The sequence below is a fragment of the Xyrauchen texanus genome, chromosome 11 (genome assembly GCF_025860055.1).
Source record: "Xyrauchen texanus isolate HMW12.3.18 chromosome 11, RBS_HiC_50CHRs, whole genome shotgun sequence".
NCBI lineage: Eukaryota > Metazoa > Chordata > Actinopteri > Cypriniformes > Catostomidae > Xyrauchen > Xyrauchen texanus.
In genome coordinates, this window is record NC_068286.1 from 5,116,288 (window position 1) to 5,128,690 (window position 12,403).

At 42.7% G+C, this 12,403-nt stretch overlaps 1 protein-coding gene across 1 annotated transcript; it reads left to right on the forward strand.

The window, feature by feature from the left end:
* The first annotated feature begins 250 nt into the window (after positions 1–250).
* Positions 251–10,602, forward strand: LOC127652222 (far upstream element-binding protein 2-like). The gene is made up of 18 exons (XM_052138358.1): positions 251–429; positions 2,411–2,516; positions 2,597–2,650; positions 2,748–2,784; positions 2,950–3,008; positions 4,336–4,407; positions 4,528–4,585; positions 4,665–4,830; positions 4,916–5,014; positions 7,049–7,165; positions 7,257–7,359; positions 7,606–7,727; positions 8,047–8,346; positions 8,449–8,558; positions 9,340–9,413; positions 9,736–9,936; positions 10,062–10,222; positions 10,386–10,602. Exons 1-18 carry the CDS (start codon positions 343–345, stop codon positions 10,392–10,394), a joined length of 1,935 nt encoding a protein of 644 aa, XP_051994318.1. The 5' UTR covers positions 251–342; the 3' UTR covers positions 10,395–10,602.
* The last annotated feature ends 1,801 nt before the right edge of the window (positions 10,603–12,403 follow it).

The following is a 12,403-nucleotide window of genomic DNA, read 5'->3' on the forward strand; positions in this document are numbered from 1 at the left end:
ATTGGTCAATTTCATGCGTTCTTGAGCTCTGATTGGCTCCCTTACACAGCGGCAAGCTTTGTGCGGCATGTTTGGCCAGCCCCTTATCAAAACGTCACCTCTCGTTGGGTTAACAGCCAACGAACATCCAATGATCAAACAGCACTCGCCCCCAGCTGCACTCTGATTGGTCAGCTCAACAGCCCATCTTTAAGAACGCCTATAGGAGACGTTCCTCAGCTCCACGAAGATCTTTTGTCCCTCCCATGCGTTTGTGTCGCTCGTCTTCCCGCTTCTGCGCACCTCCGCCCGGCCTAGACTCACCGCCGCATCCTGCTCGCCTCACATCTCCGCACGGACAGCATGTCTGAGTATAGCGCGGTGCCGCCGTCCGGAGCCGGTGGAATCAAGAAAGACGCGTTCGCTGACGCGGTGCAGCGTGCCCGGCAGGTGAGTGAACCGCAGTGCGGGACTGAGCGCGGCCCGCTAACATGACCCGGCGTGCGGGACAATGATCGCATAGCGTGAGCGGTAATAATAACATCTGTGAGCTATTGTGGTAAAACGGTAGTAATATAATAGTACTTTGATTTATATCAACATGATGTTTACATGGTACTCCAAGGGACCTAAACATATATTGGTATTACAGTTAATATTATAGTATCGTGGCGATACTGTGGGCATGTTTTCAGATGGTAATATAGTGTTTTAGCATTCAAATTCATGTAGCCAGCTATGGTATAATAGTACCATGTGTTTACAATAGTATTTCCTCTTTCCATGGTTACGATAAATATGGCTTTACTATGGTAGTTTTCTTAATTAAGTACCATGTTACAGGTCCAAAACCGTGGTCATTTTGTAGTACATATAGCCTTTTTAGGAAATAATAGTTTTGAACAACTTTACATTAAAATGTTGAGGTGCCATGGTACAGTGGTTGCATCTGATTTAAAATACCATTCACCATTTATTTACAAGGTACTCCAAGGTATTTTAAAGAACAATATGGGACGTTGATGGACCATGTCCCATAAAAGACAGTATTACAGTGGTTCTTGCACTTTTTTTGTACATTATTTGTTTGAGGTCAGCCGATATAAAAGTGAATTTTTGCCGATACAGAAAGATGGTGAAAATAGGCAGATCGACGATTAATCGGCTGATCGTTTTTAAAAATTGTTTTACAATGTAAAAAAAAAAAACTGTAGATATTTCTTACTATGACGGGCACAGACAGAGGCGTTAAGAGTCCAAAATAAACGTTAATCCATATGCAGTCTGTCTCGAAATCAAAAAACCCAATTATAATCAGGGGAGAAAAAAAGGAAGATTTGGTGGATGACGCAGGACTTTTAACTATTGGGTGAACAAGCCGGGATACACCAGGACTCGTATTTTGAAATGACGGAGACATTGCTCCGTTACAATGCTCTATATTTAAGTATTTACCAAATTAAGCTTTCTGTAATCTTTATTCACCTTCTCAATGATGAAAGATTTAGAGACCGCTAATCCCCACGAGATGTCAGTGATTGATTTTAGTTCACCTGTAGAGGCCGCTGTTATGCTGTACAATCCTCTGGCGATAGAGGATCATGGAGGAATTAAAAACTGTCAACCTAGATTATTGCAGATAACCAAAATCTCCAAAATGTAATTATCGGCACAGATAAGTCGGTAAAGCCGATATATCGGGCTGCCTCCAGTTTACACTACATTAAAAGAATGTTGATGTTGAAACTTGACTTGGCAGGTTTCCACAGTCATGGAAAACCTGGAAATATGGTTTTGAAGTTGCTTTCCAGGCATATAAATGATCAATAGTCCTTAAAAGGTGTGGGTCTGGGTGGCTCAGCGAGTGTTGATGCTGACTATCACACCTGGAGTCGCGAGTTCGAATCCAGGGTGTCCTGAGTGACTCCAGCCAGGTCTCCTAAGCAACCAAATTGGCCCGGTTGCTAGGCAGGGTAGAGTCACATGAGGTAACCTCCTTGTGGTCGCTATAATGTGGTTCTCGCTCTCGGTGGGGCGTGTGGTGAGGTGTGCGTGGACGCTGCGGAAAATAGCGTGAAGCCTCCACACTAGCCACGTCTCCACGGTAACGCGCTCAACAAGCCACGTGATAAGATGTGCGGATTGACGGTCTCAGACGTGGAGGAAACTGAGATTCATCCTCCGCCACCCGGATTGAGGCGAGTCACTACGCCACCACGAGGACCCGGAGCGTTGGGTGGGTGTTCCAAACTGGGGATAAAAAAACATTTTGCTTAAAAGGTTTTCTAGTCTAGCTCTTCTCTAAGATATTGAATTGGCTAAATATTGCTTTAATCTCATGGTTTCTATTTAGCTCAAAGATTCTTTCTGGTTTGCTTAAATGGTATTTTGTGTCTCCCAGCAATCATACGGTTATTTTTGTCTTTTCTAGATTGCAGCAAAGATCGGTGGTGATGTTTCGGGTCCCCCCATGAGCAATAACGGAGGTGCGGAGGGTTACCCCTTCTCAGCACAGAAACGATCACTGGAGGATGGAGGTACAGCAGAACTTGAGAGATGGATCTGTCTGATTCTCTTTGAGCTAGTTGTGAGCTGCTTTTGTGTTTTTCCCCATCAGATCAACCAGAGAGTAAAAAGATGGCATCGGACCGGGACAACGCTGCTGCCCTGTGTATGTGCTTTTAGATTCTTCACACTCACACACATCATGAATCAAAGCACATGTGTGTATTTTTAGAGCAGTGATTTTATACATGTCTCATCCGCAGCTATTGGAGCTCAGCTGGCGGCCCTTTCACAGCAGAGGTAAGACTACTGTCCTTTTCATTACTGGTGTGTGTTCTCACTTACTTGGTTTAGTGATCTGAACAAACCCCAAACCTTATGTATTAAACTTCTATTATTAAATGTGGTTTTAATGCTGAAGTTTTCAGTTGCTGTTATTGACTTTCACATTAAATGTTTGTGCAGTATCCGTCCCTCCACTGTCACAGAAGAATACAGAGTGCCTGATGGAATGGTTGGCCTCGGTAAGTTCACGCTACCCATCATGCACTGCTCCAAACAGAATTTTGAATGTGTGAATCTCATGAAACCTGTCAGTAGCATGTCTTGAGTACATTTGGCCCCAAAACTCAGTTTCTGAGACAGTCTGCTCTTGAGGTGCAATTTTCAAAATATGTTTAACTTGACACAGCATGCTGAAAACACCTCGAGCATAACTCAGACCGCAGTTAAATGGTGCAGAGGGAAGTAGCGCAATAACAGGGTTATGTTTAATGTAACAGCAATAAAAGTCAACCGTATTTTGATGTTTGCATGTGATATAATATTACAATTCAGATCATTCAAATACATTACATTTATTTGAATTATTATAAAATGATTTTTTATTTGGGACCTTTCTCAGTAATTATTGATTTGCAATTTATTGTGATTAATTCGATTACATTATTGGCACATTGTAGTTAATTCTAGGGATAAAATGTGATTGACAGCTGTCAATTTTATATGATAATTCAGTGTGATTTAATTCTATAAAAAATAATGCAATTAATCATGACACCGGGAATAAGGAACTTTCCTACCAGTGGAGCAAAAAAAGCTTTGAAGTTTAAGTTTCAAACTACGTTTAAGTTGACAAATCGCTGAAAACGCAATGTTTAAGGCTAGAGATGCTGAAAACCACTTAAAAGTGAGTGTGTGTGTGTGTGTGTATATGTTATTACCATTATGCAGAAAAACATTTATGTTTACAGTTTAAGTATTTACCGTGCGTTCAGACCAGAGGCGGCGGAGCGTCAAAATTCGCTCTGGCTGCCCTTCCAACAACGCTATAGAAGATTCGTGGATGCGCTGACATAGTTGAAATGGGCGGCAACGCTCGTTCGGAATATTTGGTTTTGTGAACTATATTTAAAGGGGCCACAAAACATCCAGACATGTCGACCGGTATCTTTTTGCCGACCTATCACAAGTAGCGAATATCCTCATGAAATATTTTAAATGTGAAAGTAAGAAATCGATCGATCGCAGAATGAAATTAAAATTATGGTTGTTTGTAAACAAAATAAAATACATGTATTCCTGTTAGCAAACAGGGACAGATCGTATATTACGGGGAAACCCGCCACGGCAGTAATTCGGTACTTATGTTTGGTGGGAACCGAAGTTTACACGGATGTGCTCTCTAGACGTCACTAGAGCGGAGCTCCTCTATACTCCAATAGAACCGCGTCAAAGCTCATTACCATAATGTTGCCCGCACTTGAACTTTCCTCTGATGCCCACAGAATGTTATATATATATATATATATAAATGTGTGTGTGTGTATTTATATATGTATCTTTCTGTAGTTATTGGTCGGGGTGGAGAACAGATCGGTAAGATCCAGCAAGATTCGGGCTGTAAAGTTCAGATCGCTCCAGGTGAGTCGAATGCAACCTATGACTCCATACGTTAGAGTCTAGATCTGTTGAATTCTTTGATCTCGTAGCAGCATGTGTACATGTATTGGGCATGATGGGACTTGGTGTGTGTGTGTTCAGACAGTGGCGGCCTTCCAGAGAGGAGTGTGTCTCTCACCGGCTCTCCTGAATCCATCCAGTAAGTTTGTTCTTATGACTCGCATAACTTCACTGTCAATCTGTGTGTTTGAGGTTTGAACTTTGACCTCTCCACACAGGAAGGCCAAAATGCTATTGGATGATATCGTGTCTCGGGGGCGGGGTGCACCCCCATCCTTCCACGAGTCGACCAACGGCAACGGCCACATGCAGGAAATGATCATTCCGGCAGGAAAGGCGGGACTCATCATCGGCAAAGGAGGAGAAACTATTAAGCAGCTGCAGGTAGATTTCGTGTGCGCAGACGGTTTCTTTAAGTGAAGAACATGTTGTCTTGACCTCTTCGCTTAAACTAATGTGCGCGTTTCAGGAGCGAGCTGGTGTGAAGATGATTTTGATTCAGGACGCTTCTCAGGGCCCAAACATGGACAAACCACTGCGCATCATAGGAGATCCGTTCAAAGTGCAGGTGAGGGCGGTTTTACATCAGATGCTTTACATGTCCGGTATCATTATCTGTGTCAAATGAATCCATTATGTGCACCCCTAACGGGGGCCAAACCAAAACCATAATACAAACAAAACAAGAGCTGGGTACCGATACGGATTTCCAGATTCGCCTTCGATTCGGATTAATTTGGGTGTTTCAGTTATATTATGATGCACATCACAATACACACAGTTTTAAAGCAGCTTTACAGAAAGTCATACTGTGGAGTCTGTCATGTCTTAAAAATCCCCATTGAGCAGTTTAATCAAAAACGTCTTTGAAAACCATGCCTTAATGTTTTTGTCTTTAGGCCACCAGTGAGCAAGCCAAAGGCGACTGTGGCACGGAACGAAAAAGTCCATAAGATGTTAGTTAGTGGCGAAAAAAACCTTGGGAGAAACCAGACTCGGCTGAGGGAACCAAATCAGTTAGTTATGTGTAATACAAGTGATGTATGAATGGTGTAAACTGAGTAGATCTGTTGGTAGGAAATGTTTAAATCTGAAAACTGTTTTTTCTTTTTTGCTTGCATGTCCATTTTGCTTGCGTGTAAAAGCAGTTTGACGGTTCTCAATACCATTTTTCGATAGCACAACAACATTTCTTCAAGGTGTAATTATTCAAGCTGGGTAAACGGACGGTAGCAAATAAGAACAATGATCCAAATTAAGAAAACAGTGCTTTGGGGGTCTGGGTGTCTCAGCGAGTGTTGACACTGATTATCACACGTGGAGTCGTGAGTTCGAATCCAGGGCGTGCTGAGTGACTCCAGCCAGGTCTCCTAAGCAACCAAATTGGCCCGGTTGCTAGGGAGGGTAGAGTCACATGGGTAACCTCCTCATGGTCGCTATAATGTGGTTCTCGGTGGGGCGTGTGGTGAGTTGTGTGTTGATGTAACACACTTAACAAACCACGTGATGAGTTGCGCGGATTCAGACGCGGAGGCAATTTTGGGCATGCCAAATTGGGGGGGGGTGCTTTACATTTTCAACAGGAGTTTTGTCCTGCTCTTTACTTTTAGATGTAAATGACTGTTTACTTGAATAACTCACCAAGACAGGCATGTTATTATTACTTTATCGATTAGGCATGTATCCGCATTACCGCAACACACGTGCATATAAAACATGCAACGCATAAGCCGCCTGTCAGCCAAACAGCGTACGAGTACCAGAATGAGGAAATTAAGTGATCTTTAAAGGGATAGTCCACCCAAAAATGAGTATTTCAGATCTGTTGGTCCATACAATGCAAGTGAATGGTGACCAGAACTTTGAATCTCCATAAAGCACATAAAGGCAGCTTAAAAGTAATCCATACCACACCAGTGGTTTAATCCATGTCTTCAGAAGACATATGTTAGGTGTGGGTGAGAAGCAGATCAATATTTAAGTCCTTTTTACTGAAAATCACTTTGGCATTCAGATACCTACTGGTTGGTGCTGGTCATAGATGGAGATTTATAGTAAAAAGGACTTAAATATTGATCTGTTTCTCACTCACTTATCTTATCATAGCACTTCTGAAGACATGGATTAAACCACTGGAGTCATATGGATTACTTTTATGCTGCCTTTATATCCTTTTGTAGCTTCAAAGTTCTGGTCCTCATTCACTTGCATTGTATGGACCTACAGAAGATGTGTTCTACTGAAGAAAGTCATCCACATCTGGGATGGCATGAGGGTGAGTAAATGATGAGAGCATTTTCATTTTTGGGTGCACTGTCCCGTTAAGATTCTCATTATTTATGCTTTCTCTCTCTTGGCCTGTTAACGAGATAAACTAGTGGTTGTGTTACGATCAACTGGTAATGAGCACCCATGGCACAGAGTGCAAGATTAATTTTGTGATATAAAAGAAATCTATATCAGGATCGTTCAAATGAAGATTGTGATTCATTGAAAAAAATCTTTATTTTAATTTGATAGAAGTTTGAGCCGTTACACCCATGCCATGTTTCACACACTTTTAGTTTTACTAAGAGGTCATATCATTTGTCCTTCTCTCCAGCAAGCACGTGAAATGGTGCAGGAAATTCTGCGCGAGAGGGAAAACTCTGGATTTGACAGAAACGAGTATGGCTCTCATATGGGTGGAGGAGGTGGTGGTGGCGGAGGAGGAATTGAGGTTTGTGCATCTGGTTAAATTGTCTTTCTCTGTAAACACATTATGCTTAAATGTGCTCTGTATGCAAATGAATCCCATTCTTATTGGACAGGTGCCGGTGCCACGTCACTCTGTCGGCGTTGTGATTGGCCGAAGCGGAGAGATGATCAAGAAAATTCAGAGCGATGCCGGTGTGAGGATACAGTTTAAACCAGGTCAGTTTGCGCACTCAGAGCCTGAAGAATTCAACAAACCTGATCAATAAGTCCTCCCAAGAGCCTTCAAGCTACATCCACCAGACTGGCACAGACCTTCAGACTGTTCTGCCTTGGTGTGCCATATCTTTTTTTTTTAACGGATCGATCTTACCATTTGCGCAGAGATCCCATTGACGGAATAGATATGAAACTTTCAGGCAAGGCTTTGTCAAGCAAAGTATTAATCTCTCATTCTGTGTGTAGATGATGGTACTGGTCCAGATAAGATCGCTCATGTAATGGGACCTCCCGATCGCTGTGAACATGCCGCCAGTATCATCAATGAGCTTCTGCAGAGCATCAGAGTGCGAGAGGAAGGCGGAGGGGTGAGTGATCACGAGATTTGTATTCATCTGGATATCAAATTCAGAATATGTACAAGTCAACATAAAAATGACCCTTTACTTTCTTCACATGTTTCTGGTCTTACTGAGAACGATTCACCTGTGCACATGATTCCAAAGAATTGTGTTTGTGTGACGTTTAATCAAAATGCGATAACATCTCCTGGAAATGAAGTGCGTTCCAAATGCCGTCATGTTGGCACTTTTCTGGACTTGGTGTTATGAATAGTCACGAATATGCTATTCTGGTGTCTCGTGTCACTAAATTCATATTTAGATGTTTTGTGCATCTGTTTCTCAGGGTCCTCCTGGGCCTCCTGGCACAGGTATGCCTCCGGGTGGGCATGGAAGGGGGCGTGGTCCAGGCAACTGGGGCCCCCCTGGCAGTGAGATGACCTTTTCCATCCCAGCTCACAAATGTGGCCTCGTGATTGGCCGAGGAGGAGAGAACGTAAAGGCGATCAACCAGCAAACCGGAGCGTTTGTGGAGATCTCGCGCCAGCCGCCACCCAACGGCGACCCCAACTTCAAGCTCTTTATCATTCGGGGGTCACCTCAACAAATCGACCACGCCAAACAGCTCATCGAGGACAAGATCGAGGTACGATAATGATCTGGTAAAAAGACATGTGACGTTTTATCTTTTATAATAAAGGTGGTTGCTTGGTTAAACTAGATTGATTTGGTCTGCTGCTCTTCTTAGGGTCCCTTGTGCCCTGTTGGACCCGGACCAGGTGGGCCAGGCCCCAGTGGACCTATGGACCCTTACAACCCAAACCCATACCAGCCCGGACCCCCTGGAGGACCCCCACAGTCAGTACCACATTTATTAATAACAAATATACATAAGAACAACATGGGGAATATCAGGGAATTTTTTTATGTGTTTTCCAGGCCTGGAAAACTCCTGGAAGTCTTTTTTTAGTATATAGAGATATTGTGTAGAGTAGATCTTGCTTGCAAGCCACAGTGATGTCCGATTTGTGAGCGAATCCTTCATTTGAGCAGATTGTTTTCAGTTAAGTGGTTGAACAGGTTTGGATAAATCCGTTTCCTTTAATAACTTATGACTGGATAATAGAGGTCCACCGATAATAGTACTGATAATTAAGGTGGTGGAAAAGGCAGAAAACCGATTAATCGGTCGATGGTTTTTAAAATCGATTAATCGAATCTAGATAAATCTGATTCTTGCCTTTAGTATGACGGGCACAGCGAGACTACAAGAGTCCAAAATTAATAAAATGTCAGATGCAGTCTATTCAAACAAAATCACAATAATAACATAAACAAGCCTGTAATGCACTGGGGACTTTTATTTTGAAATATGAGACATGTTTCACCTCTAGAGGCCGCTGTTATACTGTCAGACATACTGCCTTGACATTGGAGGAAATGGAAACTATTAGCATAGACTTTTGCAGATAACCAAAAAGTCCAAAAAGCAACTATCGGCACTGATTAATCGGTAAAACCGATTTTGATTACACGCAGTTTCAAGTCTCTCTCTCTCTCTCTCTCTCTCTCTCTCTCTCTCTCTCTCTCTCTCTCTCTCTCTCTCTCTCTCTCTCTCTCTCTCTCTCTCTCTCTGCAGTGGAGGGCCTCCTGGTGGTCAGTATCCTCAGGGATGGGGAAACACATATCAGCAGTGGCAGCCACATGATCCCAGTGAGTAAAAACATGCACATTTACTCTCTTGGGATAGATCCTTTTTGCATGAGAACCGGCATATCCTCGAGACGCCATGAAATCCAAATTGATTTTATGAATCTAACATTATCACTTATTTCTTCTGGAAAAAATGGATGAGAAATATTGATGACATCATCATGTGCTTCAAGGGCTTTTTAAAAGCCTTAATAGTATAACGCCTAATGAACATGGAGGCACATGCCTCATTTCTGTGCAGCGGTTAAACTCATTTGACAAAACTCTACGCACTTCTTATCGAGCGCTTGTGATTTGTAAAAAGGGAATTTCTCTCTCTCAGGTAAGGCGGCTGCGGATCCTAATGCAGCGTGGGCAGCTTATTACGCACAGTATTACCAGCAGCCAGCAGGTGCCGCTATGCCCGGACAGACCCCAGCAGCCCAACCAGCTGCTCCAGCGATTGCAGACCAGAATCAAGCTGCTCCGGGCGCCGCTCAGCCCGACTACACTAAAGCCTGGGAGGAGTACTACAAGAAGATGGGTAAGACATTGTGCTTCAATGTGTCAACTTTTGGACCAAAATTGATATCGAATCTGCATATTCAGCATTTTATCATGACCCTTGTCCACACTCCGTGTTTAGATGACATCACTTGTCTTTTTCAGCTGCAGCAGGTGGAGGTGCGGCTCCGGCTGCAGGGGGCGCTCCTGCCGCTGCAGCAGGACAGACGGATTACAGCGCGGCATGGGCCGAATACTACAGACAGCAGGCTGCTTATTACGGCCAGACGGGACAGACCCCCGGAGCAGCGCCTCAGGGCCAGCAGGTACATGCACATCGCACACAAGAAGTAGAGCTGGACGATATAGCATAATTATATTGCTTAAATATACTGTGTATCGCCAACCAAATCACAAATGCACATACGGTGTATATTGAACTATACCAATGACCTGACCAAATAAACATAAATGACTTCTCTGTTTCAGGCTCAGTGAAAGACTGTCGGTTAACCCATCATCAATGGACGTCCCGCTTCTTCCCTCCATCCTCTTGCTTTCTTCTGAGAAAAGGACTGAAGTTCTTCCACTCTTCCTGTGTCCAGCAGGAAGCTCTGTGACTCCTCTGGGGCCCAGTGATGCATCACAAACGCTGTATTTCTGCTTGATCTCACACACACACACACACACACACACACACACACACTGATGAACTAAAATCAAACTGCTCATCTCCCCTTCCTCACGCAAATGTGACTCCTCTCCAGGGAAACTTCTACACATGAGCGTGCACTTCCTATTCTGCACACATTTTTTATTTTAAAAGAATCTTTTTGAGGAAAACGGTCCGTTAGAGAAAAACTTCAGGTGTTGTAACTACTGTGTTTTGAAACTCAATGAGTAACCTTGTATTATTAATATTATAATTATAATTTTTTTAAATAATTTGTTTGTTTGAGTTGGAACATTCCCATTGTTGATTTTAATTCATTTAGTCTTTTTTTATTCGAGGGTGTATTGTGTGCATGTGCACGTTCGCTCACTTCCTGTGTGTATGTGTGTGCGGGTACTCGTGGTGTGCGCGTGTGTTGTTCCTCATTCTATGAAAACAGGTTTCTTTTTTCATCCCAAGTCATCGGAAATCATGATGTGATATAAAACATAAATTGTATGCTTTTTTTTTTACGGCTTGTTTTTAAAAACTGCTAAATAAAGTATTAGAGAACTCTCATCAGATCACATGAACGCTGTTCAGAGTGAAAGTTTGTTAGTGGTGTTTGCCGAGCGGGGATCCTGAAGTTAAAAATCCCACTGATTTATCCCATTGACACATTATCAACGATAACTCGCACATCTTGAAAGACAGACCTACCTTGAGCTCTGAGGTTGATCGTGGGTGGTATATGCTTCTGTTCAAGCCATCAGTCTGTGTTTGGCAGCAGAGAACGGTTCACCAATCAGAGAGCAGCAGCCAACAAAGCCCGCAGAACTAGCCCAGGAGGGACGGCCCACTCCCATGACACAACCAAGTTGGTATCTCTTCACCCTTAAACTGACTTATTTATACATGGCAGGAGCTTTACAGTAAACATAACATAAATTGTTTCCATACTTGGAACCAACAATAGTTTTATACATTCCCATCACTTTTATTATTTGTATTTAATCACGTCATTCGCAACGCTTGTAATGTTGCGAGTCACCTTGGTGCTGGTTGCATTGGTTCATTTGGAGGATTTTATAACAAGCCAATGCAAAAATGATTGGGGGAAAATAACTTTCGGTTGCCAGGCGGCTGAATAAGTGTGCGGGCACTGATGCCAACTATTGCTCACATTTATGGTCAGTGATTAGAAGAAACCCCTAACACGAGAGTATTAGACAAGTATAACGGATGGGTACAAAACCAGGTGAACTTTGCATAAAGATTAAAAAAAAAAAAAAATCTGAAAGAAGCTGCTACACTGATCGTGCTGTATATTCAACAGAATAACGAGTCTGGACTGCGGTGATTCATAAGCACCGACTCATTGGCCGTTAATTCAGGAATCTCGTTGTGCGGTGTGTTTGCCAAACGGTATTTTAGAAAGGCTGTCCGTATCGGAGGGGAAATGCACATTCAAGAACATTTAATGGGACTGAAAGTCTCAAAACACCGTTTCGGAATGTTATTTCCTTCCAAAATGGAACCGGTTCCGAACCGAACATGAATCAAGTGGAGAAAGATTCGGACATTTTGAATCAGATTACTGGAATTCTAGCGCAGCAACTTTTGAAGACTTGCCGAGAATGCAAAAGTATTTCTTTACATCGATTTGGTACCATAAAACTTTAAAGCTTTTGAGAAACATGCTAAATGTACAATATTTACACCTGTAAGGTAATTAGGATACATCTAATATGTACTGAAGGTTTATAAGAGTTGACTGGCATGAAACAAAAACATTAGCAAAGTATTTTTAAGTAATTTGTGAAGATGAAGAGATTCATCCAATGTGTTCAAACTC